General features: G+C 36.9%; 1 protein-coding gene across 1 annotated transcript; it reads right to left on the reverse strand.

Moving 5' to 3' along the window:
- Positions 1-14,122: 14,122 nt before the first annotated feature.
- On the reverse strand, positions 14,123-15,064 carry LOC102495777 (olfactory receptor 4C15). Its single transcript, XM_006157914.3, has one exon. It carries the CDS (start codon positions 15,056-15,058, stop codon positions 14,123-14,125), a length of 936 nt encoding a protein of 311 aa, XP_006157976.1. The 5' UTR covers positions 15,059-15,064.
- Positions 15,065-19,486: the final 4,422 nt, after the last annotated feature.

Here is a 19,486-nt window from a genome sequence, read left to right on the forward strand (position 1 = left end):
TAGCAGGATATGAGAAACTAGAGTCCAGCGATGTAACCTCTATTCCAGCTATTGGCACCAGGTGTGATAGGATTTTAAGTGTGTTTCTTTCTCACTCCAGAATGAATATGAATTCTCTCCACTTATCTCACCAAGCTCTGTTAGGAATTTTTTTCAACTTATCTCAATAAGCATCACATTTTTAGAAGAGGTCATGTGTTATTTCCTACAGATTATTTTTTCTTTTTTTAACAATTATAAAGTTTCACCAAAAGTTTAAAATTTTTGAGCTCATTTATACAATATAGGTTATGTGTATTATGCCAGAAAAAGTACAAGATGGTGCCAATATAAATAGAAATAGTAACTAACACTACTGAGCACTTATAATAGCCTAGTCATTTTGTAAGCACTTTCTAAATATTAACACATTGAATCTTAACTAAAAAATCTGTTGGTTTGCTAGCACTACGATCCAGTTTATAAATGAGTCACCTGAGATACAGGAATATTAAGTAACTGGCTCAAGATAACTTGGCTACCACAGTTTCTGGAGACAAGAAATGTAAATTTGATGGAAAAGGTATAGAAATTAATTAAATTCAATATAATGCGATGCACACAGTGGTAAAGGAACTTACAGGTACTAAGGGAGTGTAGATAAAAAACCCTTGAACCAGTTACTTGACTAAACGAAAAACTTCTTGAATAAGATTATATTCATGTTGAATTTAAAAATGTGAGCAAGATGCTTTTAAGTTTGCCACATTGTAGGACTTTCCATGTAACCAGATCTGTGTGAATTTCAGAGGATGAAGCAGTATATTATGGCACTGCTAAAGAATGAATAAAGTACATTATGCAAAACACTTAGGGAAACACCTGACACAAAATAAGATTTTCAGTAGATGTATTACATTGTGGACACAGTCATTAACCTCCATATAAGTACTCCACTTCATCCTTTCCCACTGGGACTCTGGTCAGTCCTTATGACCTGCTTTGGCTGATGCTATGCGGTAGACATGAATAGAATTCTGGTTCTGAATCTGTATTTTAAGAGGCATTGTGCCCTTCTATTTTCTCTCTTGGTACCATATGTCAAGAGAACAAGTCCCGACTAACATTCTGGATAGAAAACTACCAGAATGTGGGAACCAGCAGTTAGCGTAATGGCTATGTCACTGGACTCCCATGTAGTCGACCGTGGTTCGCGTCCCAGACCCGGTGGCTTAAAACTCACGCCGGGCGCGTGTGTGTGCATGCCCAAGATCCTGAGAGGAAAATGGAGGAGAAGGGATTGAGGCATGACCATCCCCCCTGGGGGGTGATTTCTCGCTTTCTGTCTCTATGTCTCTCTCTGTCCATCTGGCAAGTGCATGTGCCCTATAGCAAAAATCTCTTCAAAAAAATAAAGAAAGAAAGAAAGAAAAGAAAAAAAAAAGAAAACTACCAGAATGAGAGCACCAGTATCCAGATCAAGGTCATACTATATTAGACTGTAAATAGCGAAGGTTAGAATATGTAGGAGATCCCAGACAAGACTATAGAACTACCTACCCAACCCTCAGGTGACAATAATGCATAATGGGTAATAAATATTAAATAATGTATTAACAAAATAATTTAATTAATATTAATCGTATATTAACCAAATTAAAGAGCGACAGTGAAGGAAAGGGGAAAATATGTTTAGAAAATAAAAATGAAAACAAAGATAACAAAAGGAGAGAAGGATATAACAAAAAAAGAAAACTAGAGACTGATGTCCCTGATAAAATATAGATACAAAAATCATCAAACAAATTAATGAAACAAGTTTAACAGCACGTCTCCACATTAAATTCTAAGCCTCTTCCATAAAAAGAACCTAAGGGGAGACCAACAGGTGGTATGGTGGTTAAGGTGCTGGACACTCCCACATGGCTGACCACGGTTCCAGTCCCGGACCTAGTGGCGTGCTTTCTGACTTTCCCTCTTGCTCTCTCACTATGTCTCTCTCTGTTCAAATTAAAATAAGTGAATGAATAAATAAAATGAAATAGAATAATTTTTTTTAAAAGAAGCTAAGGGATCTCCCAGAGAAAATTGTCACTAGGGTGCATTGCAATGGAGATGACTAGTGTTGAAGTAATTTTTGCACCACTTTAAATATTTGGAAAAGAGGCTATGTAGAACCAAGAAGATAGTAACAGTCATAGAGTTATTGGGGCACTAAAGAGATCTCTCGCTCTTCCCTGTCTTCATCTCATGAGTCAGAAAGAGAGGACTATATCAGAAGCTAAAATGATAGAATACGAATTAGTAGAACTAGACAAAGGAATAACAGTGTCTTGTGTTCTAAATGTACCTCTCCAGATTGGCCTCCAGTATTAAAACACTCACTCGATAACTTAATCAGGAAGGAAGGGATATTTTTCTCAATAATTCCAGCAAAAGTATTAGATTACATTTTATTATTTTAAAAGTTTATTTCTTTTTTTCTCGAGATAGGAGACAGAGAAAGAAACCCCCAACAGAATCTTGATGTCACAATACACCCCCAGCCTCACATAACCTGAATCATGGGCTTGTATGTATCTGGTGTAGTCAGGGAGGTCTCCTGACACAAACCCAGAGCTTTCCCATGTATCTACATTTTATCGGGGACATTGATCTCTAGTTTTCTGTTTTGTATATTATTCTCTGTTTTTGTTATCTTTGTTTCTTTTCATTTTCCAGGAATATTTTTCCCTTTCCTTCATTTTCATCCATTTAATTTAATTTAATATTTTACATTCAATTACTATATATCATTACAGCATACCAAATAAATTTAACCATCATGAATACACTGTGTATTAGCCCAATCAAAGATATGGCCATACACTTTATCATTAGCAGATAATTTTCCATTTTTGTGTTCCTTTTGCTTCCTTCTTTTTTCTTTTGATCCCCTCCCTTTTACCTTCCCCATTTTTCCACCTTCCTCCCACACTATCTCTAGTATCCATTGTTGTTTCTCATGCTTTTATAACTCCCAGTCTTTCAATTTCTTCCACAAAGTGCAGACATTCATTATATATTGGGTAGGGATATAAAATCCCTCTCTTTAATAGTCTGGCTTACTGGGAACCAGCAGTTAGTGTAATGGCTATGTTGCTGGACTCCCACGTAGTCGACCGCGGTTCGCGTCCCGGACCCGGTGGCTTAAAATTCACACTGGGCGCGTGTGCGTGCGTGCCCAAGATCCCAAGAGGAGAATGGAGGAGAGGGGATTGCGGTGTGACCATCCCTCCTGGGGGTTGATTTCTCACTTTCTGTCTCTATGTCTCTCTCTGTCTGTCTGGTGAGCGCACGCACCCTATAGCGAAAAACCTCTCCAAAAAAAAAAGAAAAAAAAAAGTCTGGCTTACTTTGCTTCATAGTAAATCTTCCATATTTTTCCACTTTCTATCAAATGTGAGGGTCTTTACAGGTGAGGTGAGATTCCACTAGGTAGCATATAATTGGGAGTTTGTTTTTTGTATTTAGTCAGCTACTTTGTGTCTTTTAATTGCATAATTCAATAAATTTACAGTCAATGTAATTATTGATAATTTGGATTTATTTCTACCTTTTCGCTACTTGTTTTCAAGTTGTAGTTTTTTAGATAGTTTCTCCCTTTATCTCTACCATTCCTTGTGATTATTTTTTCCTTTCTACTATGTTCTGATCTCTTTAAATTTTTTAGTGTATCTTTCATAAGTGTTTGCTTATGGCTACCATGAGGTTGATTAGAAGGATTTATAGTTGCTACAGATTATTGTAGTCTGATATAAACTTGACTTTGATAACATAGATATTAAGAAAAAAATGACATTCAGCATTTCAACTTCATCTGCCTACGTACAATTTAATTTTTTTATTTGTTTGTTTATAAAGTTTTTTTTCCATAGGATGCAAGCACTCACCAGAGGGACAGAGAGACAGTAAGGAGTAAAGTGAAGAATTACGCCTCAGGGAATATAGCCACATTGCAACCCCTTCTCTTAGTCTTTCCTCTTGGATTTTTGGGCATGCACACACATGTGCCCAGCATGAGTTCCAAGTCACCAGGTCTGGAAGTTGAACCACCATTTGCATGTGCGTGTCTGGAATTTAATCATCATGCCACCTATTGGCCCTTACGCTTGGAATTTTTGATGTTACCATTTGTATTTTGAAAATTTCTTTGAATTTATCTATTTGCATTCATTCACTGTACATCTTTACAGCATACAGAATGAGATTTTCCATCCAGAATACACTGTATATTGGCTCAGTCAAGCACATCAACTGCGTGTTATCATCAACAAATAATTTTCCATTTTTTGTTTCCTGATTATTTTGCCTTTTTTCCCATCTTTGATTCCCTATCTCTCACCCTCTGCCATCTCCCACCTTCCTCCCACACTGTCTCTGGTATCCATGATTGCTTTCTATACCCTTTTCCCACACATTTTATTGATTCACTAAAGATCTTAGTTAATTTAAATATTTTCAACAGCAAGTGCAGCTGATATATACATATCCGTGAACACAAGTCTGACTTTAGGCATAAACCTCAGTGAGTAGAATGAACATACTACAAAGCAGCACCTAGCTGGGGCTAAATATCTTACTGCAGTTATCAAATAGGTATTTTTAAGGCATTTGTTTTTTAATTTCAAGAAAAATAGTGTTAGTTTTTTTTTCTGAAACTTGTTTTTAATTAACTAATTTACATTCATTCCCTAAGCATTGTCACAGCATACAAAACACACACACACACACACACACACACACACATATATTTTTTACCCCTATTTCTGACCCTCTGCCCTTTCCCACCTTCCTCTCACACTATCTCTGGTGTCTACATTTGTCTTCCATTCCTTTTCCCTCCACATTTTATTGGTCACACAATTTCTTAAATAATCTAACTACTTTCAATATCAAGTTCAGCTGGTAATTTCAAGAAAAGCAGCTTTAACTTTAATAAATCAAAGAAATGCTAAGGAACTTTGCTTAAAACTTAAAGCCAGGAAACAGGTTAGGATTCTATTCAAGTAGTAGGTACATGAACCTATTAGCAGCTCAAGACAGGAAAAAAAAATCCTTAAAACCGGACAACAAAGCAAAACCATTTGCATTTTTAATATTTTCTAGCCTTTACTATCTTGTAATTGCAACACTTTTAATGTTTTATATGTTAGTCTTTATATTAAAGATATGAGTAGTTTTCACCTCGTGATGATTGGATTAGTATATTCTTAAATTGTTCATATACTTACTTCTACCACTGTTTTTTATACCTCCGGATGTTTCTTTCTTATGCTTTTTTTCTTTTCATTTAAGAACTCCTGGGCCAGCCAGTACTGTGTTGGTTAATATAACTGGATTTCCCATGGCAGACTGCATAATTCAAATTCTGGACCAGAGGCTTAACAAAGATACTGAGTACATGTGTGTGCATGCCTAAAGTCTCAAAAGGAGAACTGGAGCTGGAATTGCAGCATGACTATATCCCATGATGGATGTATTGTCACCTTTCCTCTCTTTCTGGTAAGCAGATGCTACTCTCTAGCAAAACAAAGAGAGAAACTCCATTATTTCTTGCTTCACTAATCTGGTAATCTGGGAGTAATAAAGGGAATAATAAATTCTCTCAGCTTTAGTTTGCTGGGAAAACTTTGTCTCTCCTTTGTTTTTGAAAATAGATTTGCCAGGTACATATTCTTGGCTGATAATTATTTTTTTCTCTTCAGCATTCTGTATCTATCAACCACTTCCTCCTGGCCTGCAAGGTTTCTTTGAGAAGTTCATTGTCTTGTGTATTGGTTGTTCTTTTCGGATTTTGTTTCTTCTCTTTTGCTGCTTTCAGAATGTTTTCACTGTCAGGACTAACAGAGAGCATAATGTTATGTTGCTAAACTCCCAGTATTTGACTATGATTTTGGTCCTATACCTAGTAACTTAAAATTCATGCCAGGCACCTGTGTGTATGTGCCCATGATCCCACAAGGAGAATGGAGGAGAAGAAATTGCAGCATGGCCATCCCCCCTAAGGGGTGCCTAGCATGAGTTTTAAGCCACCAGTCTGGGACTGAAACCACGTTGACTACAGGGAATTCAGTGATGCAACCATTATGCCATCTCCAGGTCCTGTGAAACATTCTTAAAGAAAACAGAAATACTTCATTTCTTTTGTTTGTTTGTTGAATTTTTTTCACCTTTTTTGAGAGAGATTTTTTCTATAGAGTGTGTGCACTTGATGAGTTTTAAGCTGCTAGTTCTGTAACTGGAAGCACATTAAAATATGTGCAAGTACAGCACCCAATCACTATACCACTTGCTGGTTCTTCTTTGGTTTGTTTTTAGTTTCACTATACAGTATGTGTGCTTGCCAGAGAAAGACAGAGAAAGAAAGTGAGAAATCAACCTCCAGTGGGTTGAACAACATGCAACATCCTCTTCTCCTCCATTCTCCTCTCAGCATTTTGGGCATGAATGCAGTTTTTTAAGCTTTCATGTCCCGGACTCACACTGTGTAGAGATGTGGGATCCAGTGCCTTAAGATCCACACTATTTATTGGCCCCAGAAATCTTTAGTTTTAAGATCTCTGACACAGATTTCAAATTCCAAACACTTAACAATATTGACACAATGTGCACAATGAATTTCTTCTATATCCTTTTTTTTCACATTATTTATTATTTTTTTGGATATACTTTCAATCATATTGTTTGGCTTACAATGAGACCATTTCAATATGTGAACATTTCTCCCCAGACCCATTGATCAAAATATCTTCAACAGATAACACCACACGGCATTAAACTTGGTATATATCATAGTTGAAGTAGACACAGATTCTTGTCTTTTTGGAGCTTCTATCTGAGTGGGAACAGATAAGAAACAACAAATAAATAAATAAATAGTATGCTAAATGATGATAAATACTGTTAGAAGAAAGAAGGGGAGGGCAGCAGTTAGCGTAATGGCTATGTCGTTGGACTCCCACATAGTCGACTGCAGTTCGAGTCCCGGACCCAGTGGCTTAAACTCATGCAGGGCGCCTGTGCATGCGTGCCTAAGATCCCGAGAGGAGAATGGAGAAGGGATTGCGGCATAGCCATCTCCCCAGGGGGTGATTTCTTGCTATCTGTCTCTGTCTCTCTCTGTCTGTCTGGCGAGCGCACACACCCTATAGCAAAAACCTCTCCGAAAAAAGAAAAAAAAAGAGAAGAAAGTAGGGACCAGTAGTTGGCATAATGGCTATATCGCTGGACTTTCATATAGTCGACAGTGGTTCGAGTTCGAACAAGGAGGCTTAAATTCACACCTGGCGTGTGTACATGCATGCCCAAATTCTCGAAAGGAGAATGGAGGAGAAGGGATTGTGGTGTGACCATCCCCCCCTGGGGGATGATTTCTCACTTTCTTTTGCTCTGTCTCTTTCTTTTTGGGGAGAGTTTATAGCAAAAACCACTCCAAAAAATAAAGAGAGAGAGAGAGAGAAAGAAAGAAAGGCAGAAGGATGGGAAGAAGGAAGGAAGGAAGAAAGAAAAGAAAGAGAGACAGAGAGAGAGAGAAAGAAGGAAGGAAGGAAGGAAGGAAGGAAGGAAGGAAGGAAGGAAGGAAGAAAGAAAGAAAGAAAGAAAGAAAGAAAAGAAAGAAAAAGTAGGGCAAGATTAATGACTTGGGAGTCAGGATGGAACTACTGTATTAAATACAGTGATAAAGGCAGTCTCACTGAGGGCAGACTTGAGCAATGTCTTATAGTGATGAACGTGTTAGTCATGCACCCTTAATGCAGGAACGTTGTAAGCAGAGAGAACAGATGGACCCAATGCTGATGCCACAGAGTGAAAGCCTGCCTGATGTGCCCAAGGAGACTGAGGAAGACACTGTCTGAAGCCAAGGGAGCAAGGGTGTAATACTTGGCTTTGGAAGAAGCCAAAGAGGCAACAGAAGGTCAGGTAATTGTAAAGATTTTGCCTTTTAGTCTAAGTGAAATGAAGCCATTACAGGATTTGAAACAGAGAAATATCCTGATTTGACTCTAGTTTGAAAATACATGTTGACTGTTGTGCTTAAAGCAGACTTAATAGAGCAAGAGGATGAGTAGGATAAATGTTTAGATTCTATCACTGTGATCTAATGGAGTGATGATGGCCCTCAGACTGGAATGTTAGGAGTGTGGGAGAAAAAAATTAATCAGATTCTCTATAAATATATCTTGAAAGCAAAACCAAAGAATTTCTTTTTCTAAGTCAGCAGTGAGCTGTAGTTTTTGTTTGTTGTTGTTGTTGTTTTTTTACTTCACATTTTTGGCCAGGAACCTGGAAGAATGGTATTTCCCTGGAAAGGCCATTGGTAAAGTACATTTACAACAAGACCAGTCAGCCATTAAATGTTACAATACCTACCAACTCTATAAAGGAAGATGCTAAGTGAACTGTTGAGTGTTGGAATCTGGCATTTAATCAAGAAGTCTGGGATAGAGATATAACTCTGAACGTTATCAGCATAAAGATGATATTTAAAGCCACACGGATCCTTGATTTTATCGTATAGTTTTAAAAGAACATGTAAAACAAAACTGCTCCTCTGAACTTTGTTGTTCTATACACAGGTTTTAAGGGGAAAAAAAAGGCTAATTTTAACCGATAAAGAAAAAATATATACATTCCTACCTATCAATGACATTCCATGAATGCTTTTGTCTGAAGCAGATTCCTAAAATGCTGGCAAAGCAGGTGATTTGTTGATGCCTCATGTTAGCAAACAAGAAATTTCTGCCCTAGCATCTATAGGATTGTGCTTTGAAGTCTTATCAGTAAAGAAATTGAATTTTAGGTAAATTTTTCTGGCTTGTATGTCATCCCCCCATCCCTTCAAAGAATCTATCTATGGCATTATACCTACAAAGGCATGTTTATGCAAAATTTATCAGAATAGTATTATATGGGTTCATCTGTGCATTTTAGGGTCTAATCGAAATATCTTTAGGTTAAGTCTTTATTATGCTGTTTTCCTCTGTGAACTTGTTATCAACACCCTCATGTATTGGCTTCTTTTGTTCATACTCATTAGTTAACAGCATCTTAACTTGAATATAAGTTTAATGAGATATGTGATAAATATAAACTAAGAAAAAGAAAATGCTTATTCTAGTTACTACTCAATATATTTCTCTCCAGGGAGGAAAGTCTCTACAGAAAGATCTATTACAAAAAAGTTTACTTAATAAAGGTAGAATTTGGGGTCAGCAGATGACATAACAGTTATGTTGCTGGATTCCCACATGGTCAGTGGTGGTTCGAGTCTCAGACCTGGTAGCTTAAAAATCCTACCAGATGCATGTGCGTGCATGCCTAAGATCCTGGGAACAGAATAAAAGAGAAGGGGTTGTGGCATGGCCAACCTCCGCAGGGTGCGATTTCTCACTTTCTCTCTTACTGTCACTGTCTGTCTCTCCAGCAAACACACATGCCCGAAGGCAAAACTTTTTTACAAAATTAAAATTTTTCAAGTTTTAGCTCTTTCTGACTATTATTTTATACTCATTTTCATTCTGTATAGTGAAATAAATGAGTAAAACATTGATATTAGCATTACTGAGTAAAAATATTACATATTTGAAATAATGCACTACTCAAGTTAGATGCATGGTATGGTGGTGCATATCCTATGGATCTGACTTGATGTTCCACTTTTATTTCTGTAACCTGACTAATATCTTCATTCAACTATGATGCTCTGAAAACTATATTTTTTAACTATCTTGTTATTGTAGGATGATTGTAGATTCTGATAATCATTTGGATTGTTAAAGCTCCTTTTCTATAAAGAGTAATTATGATGTAATTATTTAAGCAATTATAAAGTAGCATAACATTTTGTAATATAAATGTTATTATTTATTTTTATTTTCAAATTTTTATTCTAATTTTTAAAAAAACTTATTTCATTTGTAGCTTTGTAATCTAGTTGGATTAATATTTTTGAGAACTATCTTATTGTAAGACAAATATATTTACATAATAAAATTTACAATACACTACAGGATGAAACAGTCCTCTTCAAAGTATGATTTCCCAATCTGACTCTCTAGAGTTTATCGCTTTTTCTTTACACCATTATCACCAGCAAATGACTTTTAATTTTGTTTTCAATTAAATATACTTGTTTTCTTCCCTTTTCTCCTCCCTCCTTCCTCCATTAACCAACCCCGCATTACCTCTCCCTTTACTATCTCTAGTATCTACAGTGGCTTCCCTGTTACTATACCTTCCAAACTTTTAGTTTCTGCTATAGAGAGAAGACAATTGGTATATATTGAATGGAGACATAGAAAGTGTGTCTTTCATAGTCTGGTTTGCTTTGCTTAGCATTAAGTCTTCTATGTTCATCCACCTGGTATCAAATGTCAGGTTTCATTGCTTATTATGGCTTAGTAGTATTTGATAGAGTGCATGTGCCATGTTGTTTTCAATCCAGTCATCTATTTCTGGACATTTGGCTTGAGTCCATGTCCAAGCAATCAGAAATAATGCTGCAATAAGCATGGATTTAGAAATGCTTTCCCGACTGAGGGTTTTTCGATCCTTTGGGTAAATACCTGAGTGGAGTTACTGGGTTGTGTGGTAGTTCTATTTGTAGGTTTCTGTGAAATCTCCAGATCGTTCTCCAAAGTGGTTATACTAATTTGCATTCCCACCAACAGTGTAGGAGAGGTCCCATTTCAACACAACCTTGCCAGCACTTATCATTATTTATTCTTTTTAATTTTAATCATTCTGACTGGGGTTAAGTGGTATCTCATTGTGGTTTTGATTTACATTTCCCTGATGATAAGAGATGTTGAGCCTATTTTCATATGATTTTTGACCATTCATGTGTCTTTTTGGAGAATTATCTGTTCAGCTCCTTTTCTTGTCTTTTAAATAGATTGGTGTGTGTGTATGTGTGTGTGTGTGTGTGAAAGTTGCTTGAGTTCCTCATGTATTCTGGTTATCATTCCCTTATCTGAGGTAAAATTTGAAAATACATTCTTCCACTCTGAATATTGTCTCCTCACTCTACTCATTATTTCTTTGGCTATGCAGAAGCTTCTCAGTCTAATGTAGTCCCATTTGTCTATTTTTGGGATGATTGCCTGTGCTTCAGAGATCTTTACTAATCCCTTGCTTATGCCAAGGTCTCCAAGAGGTTGTCCTGTGTTTTCCACTCATATTTTTATAGTTTGAGGTTTTATGTTTAGATCCCCAATATATTTTGAGTTACTTTTTCTAGTGGTGAAAGATAAAGATCTAATTTCATTCTTCTGCAGGTGGATATCGAGTTCTCCCAGCACCATTTTTTTTTTTTTGAGAGATTTTTTCTATAGGGCGTGTGCACTTGCCAGAAAGACAGGGGGAGCCAGAGAGCCAGAAAGCAAGAAATCCCACCCCCCCCCCGGGGGGGGAGAGGGATGGCCATGCCACAATCCCTTATCCATTCTCCTCTCAGGATCTTGGGTACGCATACATACACATCTAGCATGAGTTTAAGCCACTAGATCTGGAACTTGAACTGCAGTTGATTACATGGGAGTCCAGCAGCATAGCCATTACACTAACTGCTGGTCCCCCCACCCCAGCACCATTTGCTGAAGATATTTTTTCCCCACTTGTCTTCTGTCCTTTGTCAAGGATCTGTTGACTCTATGTTTTGGGGTTTACTTGGGGGTTCTCGATTCTGTTCACTTGGTCTACTTGTCTGTTTTTGTGCCAATACCATACTGTTTTAATCATCACAGCTTTGTAATATGTTTTGAAGTCAAGAAGTAAGATACCTCCTACTTTATTTCCCTTGAATGGTAATGCTTTGGTAATATGAGACTTTTTATGTTTCCCAAGAAATTTTGTGATTGTTTTTCTATTTCCAAGAAATAGCTCTGGTGGTTTGATTGGGATTGCATTTAATGTATAGATTAATTTCAGTAGGACTCATGTCTTGATTATATTACTTCTTCCAATCCAGAAACATGGGATGTTTTATCACTTTTTGTATCATTGTTATTTTCTTAATCTAGTGATTCATGGTTTTCTTTCTAGGGATCTTTGACATCTTTAGTAAGGTTTATTTGTTTTATGGCTATTGTAAATGGTATTTCTTTCTTCAGTTCTATCTAAGTTTGTCCATTTTTGGTATATAAAAATGCTATAGATTTTTGTATATTGATTTCGTGTCCTACCACTTTACTGTATTCATCACTTTCAGTAGTTTTTTTGCAGATTCCTTTGGATTTTCTATGTATACATAATATCATCTGCAAATAGAGATAATGTCATTTCTTCTTTTCCTATTTGGATGCCTTTTATTTTACTATCTTGTCTAATTGCATTGGTTAGAGCTTCCAGTACTATGTTAAAAGGAGTGGAGAACGTAGACAGCTTTGTCTTGTTTCAGTTTTTAGTGGAAAGACTTTCAGCTTTTGCCCATTCAGTATGATGTTGGCTATGTGTTTTTTATATTTTTTTAGTAGTTTTTAATAGATGGATTATATTCTGTTGAGGAATGTTACTATGCTGATTTTACAGTCTTATTCATTGTGTTTATTTGAATACTTTTTCTGCATCGATTGATATGATCCTATGGTTTTTATCTTTTCTTTTGTTAATGTGATGTAACACATTTATTGTTTTGCATGTGTTGAACTGTTCTTGCATCCCTGGAATAAATCCTACTTGGTCATGGTGTATAATCTTTTTAATATGTTTTTTAATATGATTTGCTAGTATCTTGAGAACTTTTGCATCTGCATTCATCAGGGACATGGGCCTGAAGTTTTCTTTTTTGGTCATATCCTTATCTGGTTTCGGAATTAAGATGATGGAGGCTGGGATCAACAGCATAATGGCTACGTCGCTGGACTCCCATGTAGTCGACCGCGGTTTGTGTCCCAGACCTGGTGGCTTAAAACTCACGCAGGGCGTGTGTGTGTACATGCCCAAGATCCCGAGAGGAGAATGGGGGAGAAGGGATTACAGTGTGACCATCCCCCCTGGGGGGTGATTTATCGCTTTCTGTCTCTATGTCTCTCTCTGTCTGGCGAGCGCACGCGCCCTATAGCAAAAACCTCTCCCCCCCAAAAAAACCCCCAGAAAACAAAAAACAAACAAACAAAAACTCATGCCTGGTGTGTATGCGTGCGTGCCCAAGATCCCGAAAGGAGAACGGAGGAGAATGGAGGAGAAGGGATTGCGGTGTGGCCATCTCCCCTGGGGGATGATTTCTCATTTTCTGTCTCTCTGTCTGTCTGTCTGGTGAGTGCACGCGCCCTATAGCAAAAACCTCTCAAAAAAAAAAATTCTCTTTTATTTCACTGTAATAAAAGATAGCCGAATCTGTCCCTCTCTTGTCTCCCTTCACTAATTAGTAAGAAGTGATCAGATAACCTTAAGAGCATCTCATCCAAAGGCAAGACTAGGCCAATCAGGTTTTATCTCTCAAAAAATTTACCAGGTTACTCAGAGTTTGTAGTGGGTGGTAAAACCAATTTAAATGATGTAGTCATGTGATACAAGAACATCTAGAGTTGAGGATTTGTGACTGTCCATTCAGATTCCTAACAATTTTTCATCAGTCACTGAGACTTGTGTCTTAAATAGATAGGGGTCTTTAAAAATGCATAGGGAAAACATATTAGGAAAAAAATAATACATGATTTCAAGAAATTTTGTACTAAAATAAATTCATACGTTAATTCCATTTTCCATGTATTTTGGAAGACCCTTAGTATAAACCTTTCACTTGAAATAGTTTGAATAAATTTTCAGATTCCCTAAGAGATAGTTTTCTTCCACAAACATTTTTCAGAGCATGGGAGTAAATGGCAAATAGTCTGACAGTAAATTTATCTTCTCATTTTTTTTTATTAGATTCTAGGTAAGTACATAATTCAGCTCTCTTTAATTCACACATAGTGATACTGAGTTGCAAACTAAGAGTTTTTAATTACTCTGTGGGTGAACACATCATTTTCTACATCCTGTGTTAATTTTATTTCCATTCCATTACCTCCTGTCATGCATTATCCATCTACATAAAGTTTTGTCCAAGATCATTGTAAATTCTTTCCTCTTACCTTTAATTTTTTTAAAAGCATAATGTTTATTTTTCATCATAAACCACCATCAATCTGTTCCATACTTTTCTCATGGCGTTTTTCATGTCCTTATTTCTGAAGGTATAAATCAAAGGATTAAGCAAGGGAGTTAAGGCAGTACAAAATATTGCCACAATTTTATCAAAAAAGAAAGCCGATGGAGGTCTGAAGTACATAAATATGCACGGGACAAAGAACAAAACCACAACAGCAATGTGAGATCCACAGGTGGAGAGAGCTTTCTGCCGCCCTTCAGAACTATGGGTCCTCAGTGAGAGCAAAATGACACCATAGGAGATAAGCAACAAGGTGAAGATTATGATGCAGATAAACCCGCTGTTGGCAATCACCAAAAGGTGAAAGATATGAGTGTCCATGCACGCAAGCTTCAGTAATGGGTACAAGTCACACATGATGTGATCTATGACATTGGGGCCGCAGAAGGGCAACTGAAAAGTAAAGAGAATTTGGATCATAGAATGCAAGAAGCCCCCTGTCAAGGCTACTCCCATCAGAATGCCACAGAGCCTCCAGTTCATGATAGAAGAGTAGTGCAAGGGCTTGCAAATGGCCACGTAACGGTCATAGGCCATGACTGTGAGGACAATCACTTCTGCCCCAGCGAAGAAGTGTTCAGCAAAGATTTGGACCATGCAGCCTTGAAAAGAGATGGTTTTCCTCTCAGAGAGGGAGTCTGCAATCATCTTTGGGGTGATAACAGAGGAGAAGCACGCATCCAGGAAGGACAGGAAGGCCAAGAAGAAGTACATGGGGGAACCCAGCAGGGCAGGGCTGCTGAGGATGGTCACCACAATTAGCATGTTGCCCCCGATGGTTGCGATGTACACAAACAAAAATACAATAAATACCATTTTCTGAATATTTGGATCCTGTGAAAGTCCTAGAAGGACAAAGTCAACTACCAAGCTTTGGTTTTGCATGATTTCCAAGGAAAAGATGAAGGACACACAGTATTCATAGAATCTGTAAGTATAAGAGAGAAGAACATTGCTTCATAGGAGTTCATAGCAAGGTAGTCATCAAAAAGTATACTTTTATAATTTTATATTCTGCTATATATAAAATTACCTTCAATGCCTCTTTCATAATTGAGAACATAAATTAGAAATTTGTTAAAGGCAATGGTAAGAAGATAGGTGCAGAAAAATTATTTAACAAATACTTTAAAATAGCCAGACAGAGCATTGATGGAATGGGGAGGTGTGGTGTTATCTGTTGAAGATATTTTGATCAACTGGACTGGGGAGAAATGTTCACATATTGAAATATTCACTTTGTAAGCTAAATAATATGATTGAATGTATATAAAAAATTAAAATAAAAAAATAAAAATTAAAATTTATAAAAGCCTGAATTTCAAAATGAGGAAGGAAAACATCCACATGTGATTGCAATAAGAAATAAATTTTAGAGCCTGCAGATAGCATGGTGATTATGGTGCTAGACTTTGACTATTTGACTACGGTTCGAGTCCTGCACTTGGCAGCTTGATTTCTCACTTTCTCTGTGTGTGTGTGTGTGTTTGTGTGTATGTGTGTCAGATGAGTGCATGAGCCCTTTAGCAAATTTAAAGGAATAATAATAAATAAATAAAATTAAATAAATAATTTTTTAAAATATTTTTTTGAAGAAGTTTTTTGCTATAGGGCACGTGTGCTCTCCAGATAGACAGAGAGAGGCAGAGAGACAGAAAGCAAGAAATCACCCCCTAGGGGGGATGGCCATGCTGCAATCCCTTCTCCTCCATTCTCCTCTCAGGATCTTGGGCATGCACACACACATGCCTGGCGTGAGTTTAAGCCACTGGGTCCAGGACGCCAACCACAGTTGCCTACATGGGAGTCCAGCAACATAGCCATTATGCTAACTACTGGTCCCTTTAAAATAATTTTGAAAAAGTATTTTTTAAAAAATTAAATAGTTTTTAACTCAGGGGGGCAGCTTTGGATATTTACTAGTCACTTTCTGGTGTGAATTTCTGAAAATCATTCTGAAGCCACATTTGAGAAAAGAAGACTGGATCTGATAAGTAATTCCTACTATTGGAATGGAATAAGAACAAGAATAGTTTGAAAACCATCCCTGATAAGAAAACTGCCTTGTTTACAAATAGAAGAAATAGCATCCAGTTTAAGATGCATTTGAAAATCATGGCTAACTCTCAACTATATCTTTAAAATACTGAATTGAATCGATACTTTAATGAATTAATTTATTCTTTATAAAAGAGAAAAATCTCAGGAAATGTGTCTAGCTCTGTATCTCATGTAACAAGAAAGCATTATGTTGAGTTTCTTTTTTTAATTCATCATTTTAAAACAAGAATAGAGGTTTATCAAAACAACACCTATTTTAGAGTGCTATGGTATCTAACAAAAATAATGAGAAGAAAGCAACCACTCAGGACCTCATTTTCTAGAAAATAGTCTACATTAGCATTTTTTTAAAAGTTCATCTACCTATTTTTTTATGAGAGAGAGAGGAAGAGAGAGAGAGAGAGGGAAACAGGGAAAAAGAATGTTTCTTGACAGATTTTCACCATGGTGTGGTCCTTACGCTCAGCTCTTCAGCGAGCCAAGATCACAGGCATTCACAGCATGTTCAGGACCTGAACCTGGATCCACGATTTTCATTGGGATGATGCAGCCAAGGCTATGTTAAGCCTCATTATCCCTATTTTACTGGTAGGATAGTCCACAAAGAATTTAAGTTCAAGCAAACAACACATGCTAGGCCTGGGATTTTTACAATGTTTTATTATAATACCCACGTCCTTTCTGTGAGATCAACAGGTTAAGAAGTGGAGGTTTTTCTTTTCAGTGAGAACTTCAGAGTGAAGATGGCCTTTCCATAGTTTCAGTTCACCTGTGAAGGTTAAAGCACATGACTGGTTTGTTCCTGTTTGAATGAGGCAACTCGATGAAGGAAATAGAGCAACTGATACAGAATTAGAAGATGATAACCCAATCACTTACATATGGAAACTGGTAGCAGCCAAATAGGTAAGAAATAAGAATATGTAGACTATAAGTCAAAATATTGGCTTTACTAATTATTTGTCAATTATTTATACAATATGACCCAATCTGATCAAATACATCTTCTTAATTTATAAAAGATCTTCAAAATGTTCATGAAAATGTGTTTTATGAAAACAAATGCAGGCTTTCAAACTTTTAAAAAATTATTATTTTATTTATTTTTTTATTTTTTAAGTTTCCTATTGGGCAAATGCATCCACCAAAGAGAGACAGAGATGGAGAAAGAAAATGGGAAAGCAAGTCACCAAGTCTGGGACTCCAACTACAGTTGGTCATGTGGGAATACAACACTTTAACCAAAACTCAACCCGCTGGCTCCAAGATCTCAAAATTTTATTGCAAATAAAAATAAACTCATACTTCAATTCCTTTTTTTTTTTTTTTAGAGAGAGAGAATTTTGCTATAGGGCAGGTGTGCTCGTTGTGGAGAGAGACAGCGAGAAATCACCCTAGGGAGATGACTATGCCACAGTCGAGATTTTGGGCATGCATGCATGCACACACACACACTCACACATACACACACACACACACACACACACACACTCACACCACATGCCCAGCATGAGTTTTAAGCAAAACGGTCTTGGACTTGAACTATGGTCGGCCATGTGAGAGTCCAGCAATGTAAGCATTGCACCATTGCTGATCCCTTTAATTCAGTTTTCTACAAACTTTTTGAAGTTTATTTTATATCTATTTCAAACTTACATAAATTATCATAAAGCAGAGATGTTCAAATAAATATTACCTGCTCATCATCAAGGATTATGATGAAGGTCAAATTTGAAAATGCAAAAATGGTGTTTATGATAAAGTGTCCTTATAAATCCTTTTCTTTTTCTCGCACATAAAATGTCAGCCACCATACACACAGAAAATTATATGTCATATAGATAATTATACAAATTTTTTTTTTTTGGAGAGATTTTCACTGTAGGGCGCGTGTGCTCGCCAGACAGACAGAGAGAGACATAGAGACAGAAAGCAAGAAATCACCCCCCAGGGAGGATGGTCACACCGCAATCCCTTCTCCTCCATTCTCCTCTCGGGATCTTGGGCACACATGCACACGCGTCCGGCGTGAGTTTTAAGCCACCGGGTCTGGGACACGAACCGCGGTCGACTACATGGGAGTCCAGCGACATAGCCATTACGCTAACTGCTGGTTCCCGATAATTATACAAATTTTTGACTTAATTTTCCATATGTAACAATAGCTTTAAAGGATGATTGTGTCGTCATATACATATAAAGATTTGTCTACTGATATATAAATATATCTACAGATACATATACACACATGCATATATGTTTATATGCACAGACTCATATCTATGTATGTGTTTGTTAAATGTTAATAAAAGCATAATGGTATTTACTGTGATAACTACATATTAGCTGATTTTTTTTAAGAGAGAGATTTTTGTTGTAAGGTACTTGCACTTGCCAGAGAGACAGAGAGACTAAAAGTGAGACATCATCCCTTCAGAGGGGATAGCTTTGCCGCAATCCCTTATCTTCCATTCTCATTTCAGGATTTTAGGCAAACATTTGCACACACTCAGTGTGAGTTTGAAGCCACCAGATCTGGAACTTGAAACATGGTCGACTGCATGGGAGCCCAGCAGTGTAACTATTACGCCATCTGCTGGTCCCAATATTAGTTGATTTTTATGAATGGCAATTAGCATTAACAGCAATAATTTAAAACATTAATGAAATTTTAAAATGTAAAATTGTATACATTAGTATATATTGTTTATTATTTTATTTTAATTTTTTTCTCTTTCTACAGGTCATGTGTGCTTGCTGGAGACAGAGAGAGAGAAAGAAAGAGAGGGAAAGGGAGAAATCACCTCCAGGGGAATGGCCACAGCACAGTTCCTTTTCCTCCATTCTCTTCTTGAGGTTTTGGGCACACGAGCACATGCACCTGGTGTGATTTTCTAGGTTCCAGGTCAGGGATTTGAACTGCTTTAGCCAACTATGCGGGATCTAGTCCCCTTAATCTCCACATCACTGACTGGCCCTCTTTTCAATCTTTAAAAAATACGTTTCCATTATGTTCCTAATGTTTAGTTATGCTTAAATGTTGCCTGCAATATAAACTCGATATCCAGCGACGACTTTAAGAAAACAAGAATATGAACCAAACCCTACAAGATTATTGGAGCAAACAAGTACCATTTTTTTTTATTTTTAAGTAAAGATTAATATAGCAGTGGTCAACTCAGGCTAGGGCCAAAGCAAGAGAGACAAAGAAGTGAAATGAGTAAGAACATCAGTCTAGACTCATGCAGACCT

Source organism: Tupaia chinensis, unplaced genomic scaffold, assembly GCF_000334495.1.
Source record: "Tupaia chinensis unplaced genomic scaffold, TupChi_1.0 Scaffold000564_1, whole genome shotgun sequence".
Classification (NCBI taxonomy): domain Eukaryota; kingdom Metazoa; phylum Chordata; class Mammalia; order Scandentia; family Tupaiidae; genus Tupaia; species Tupaia belangeri.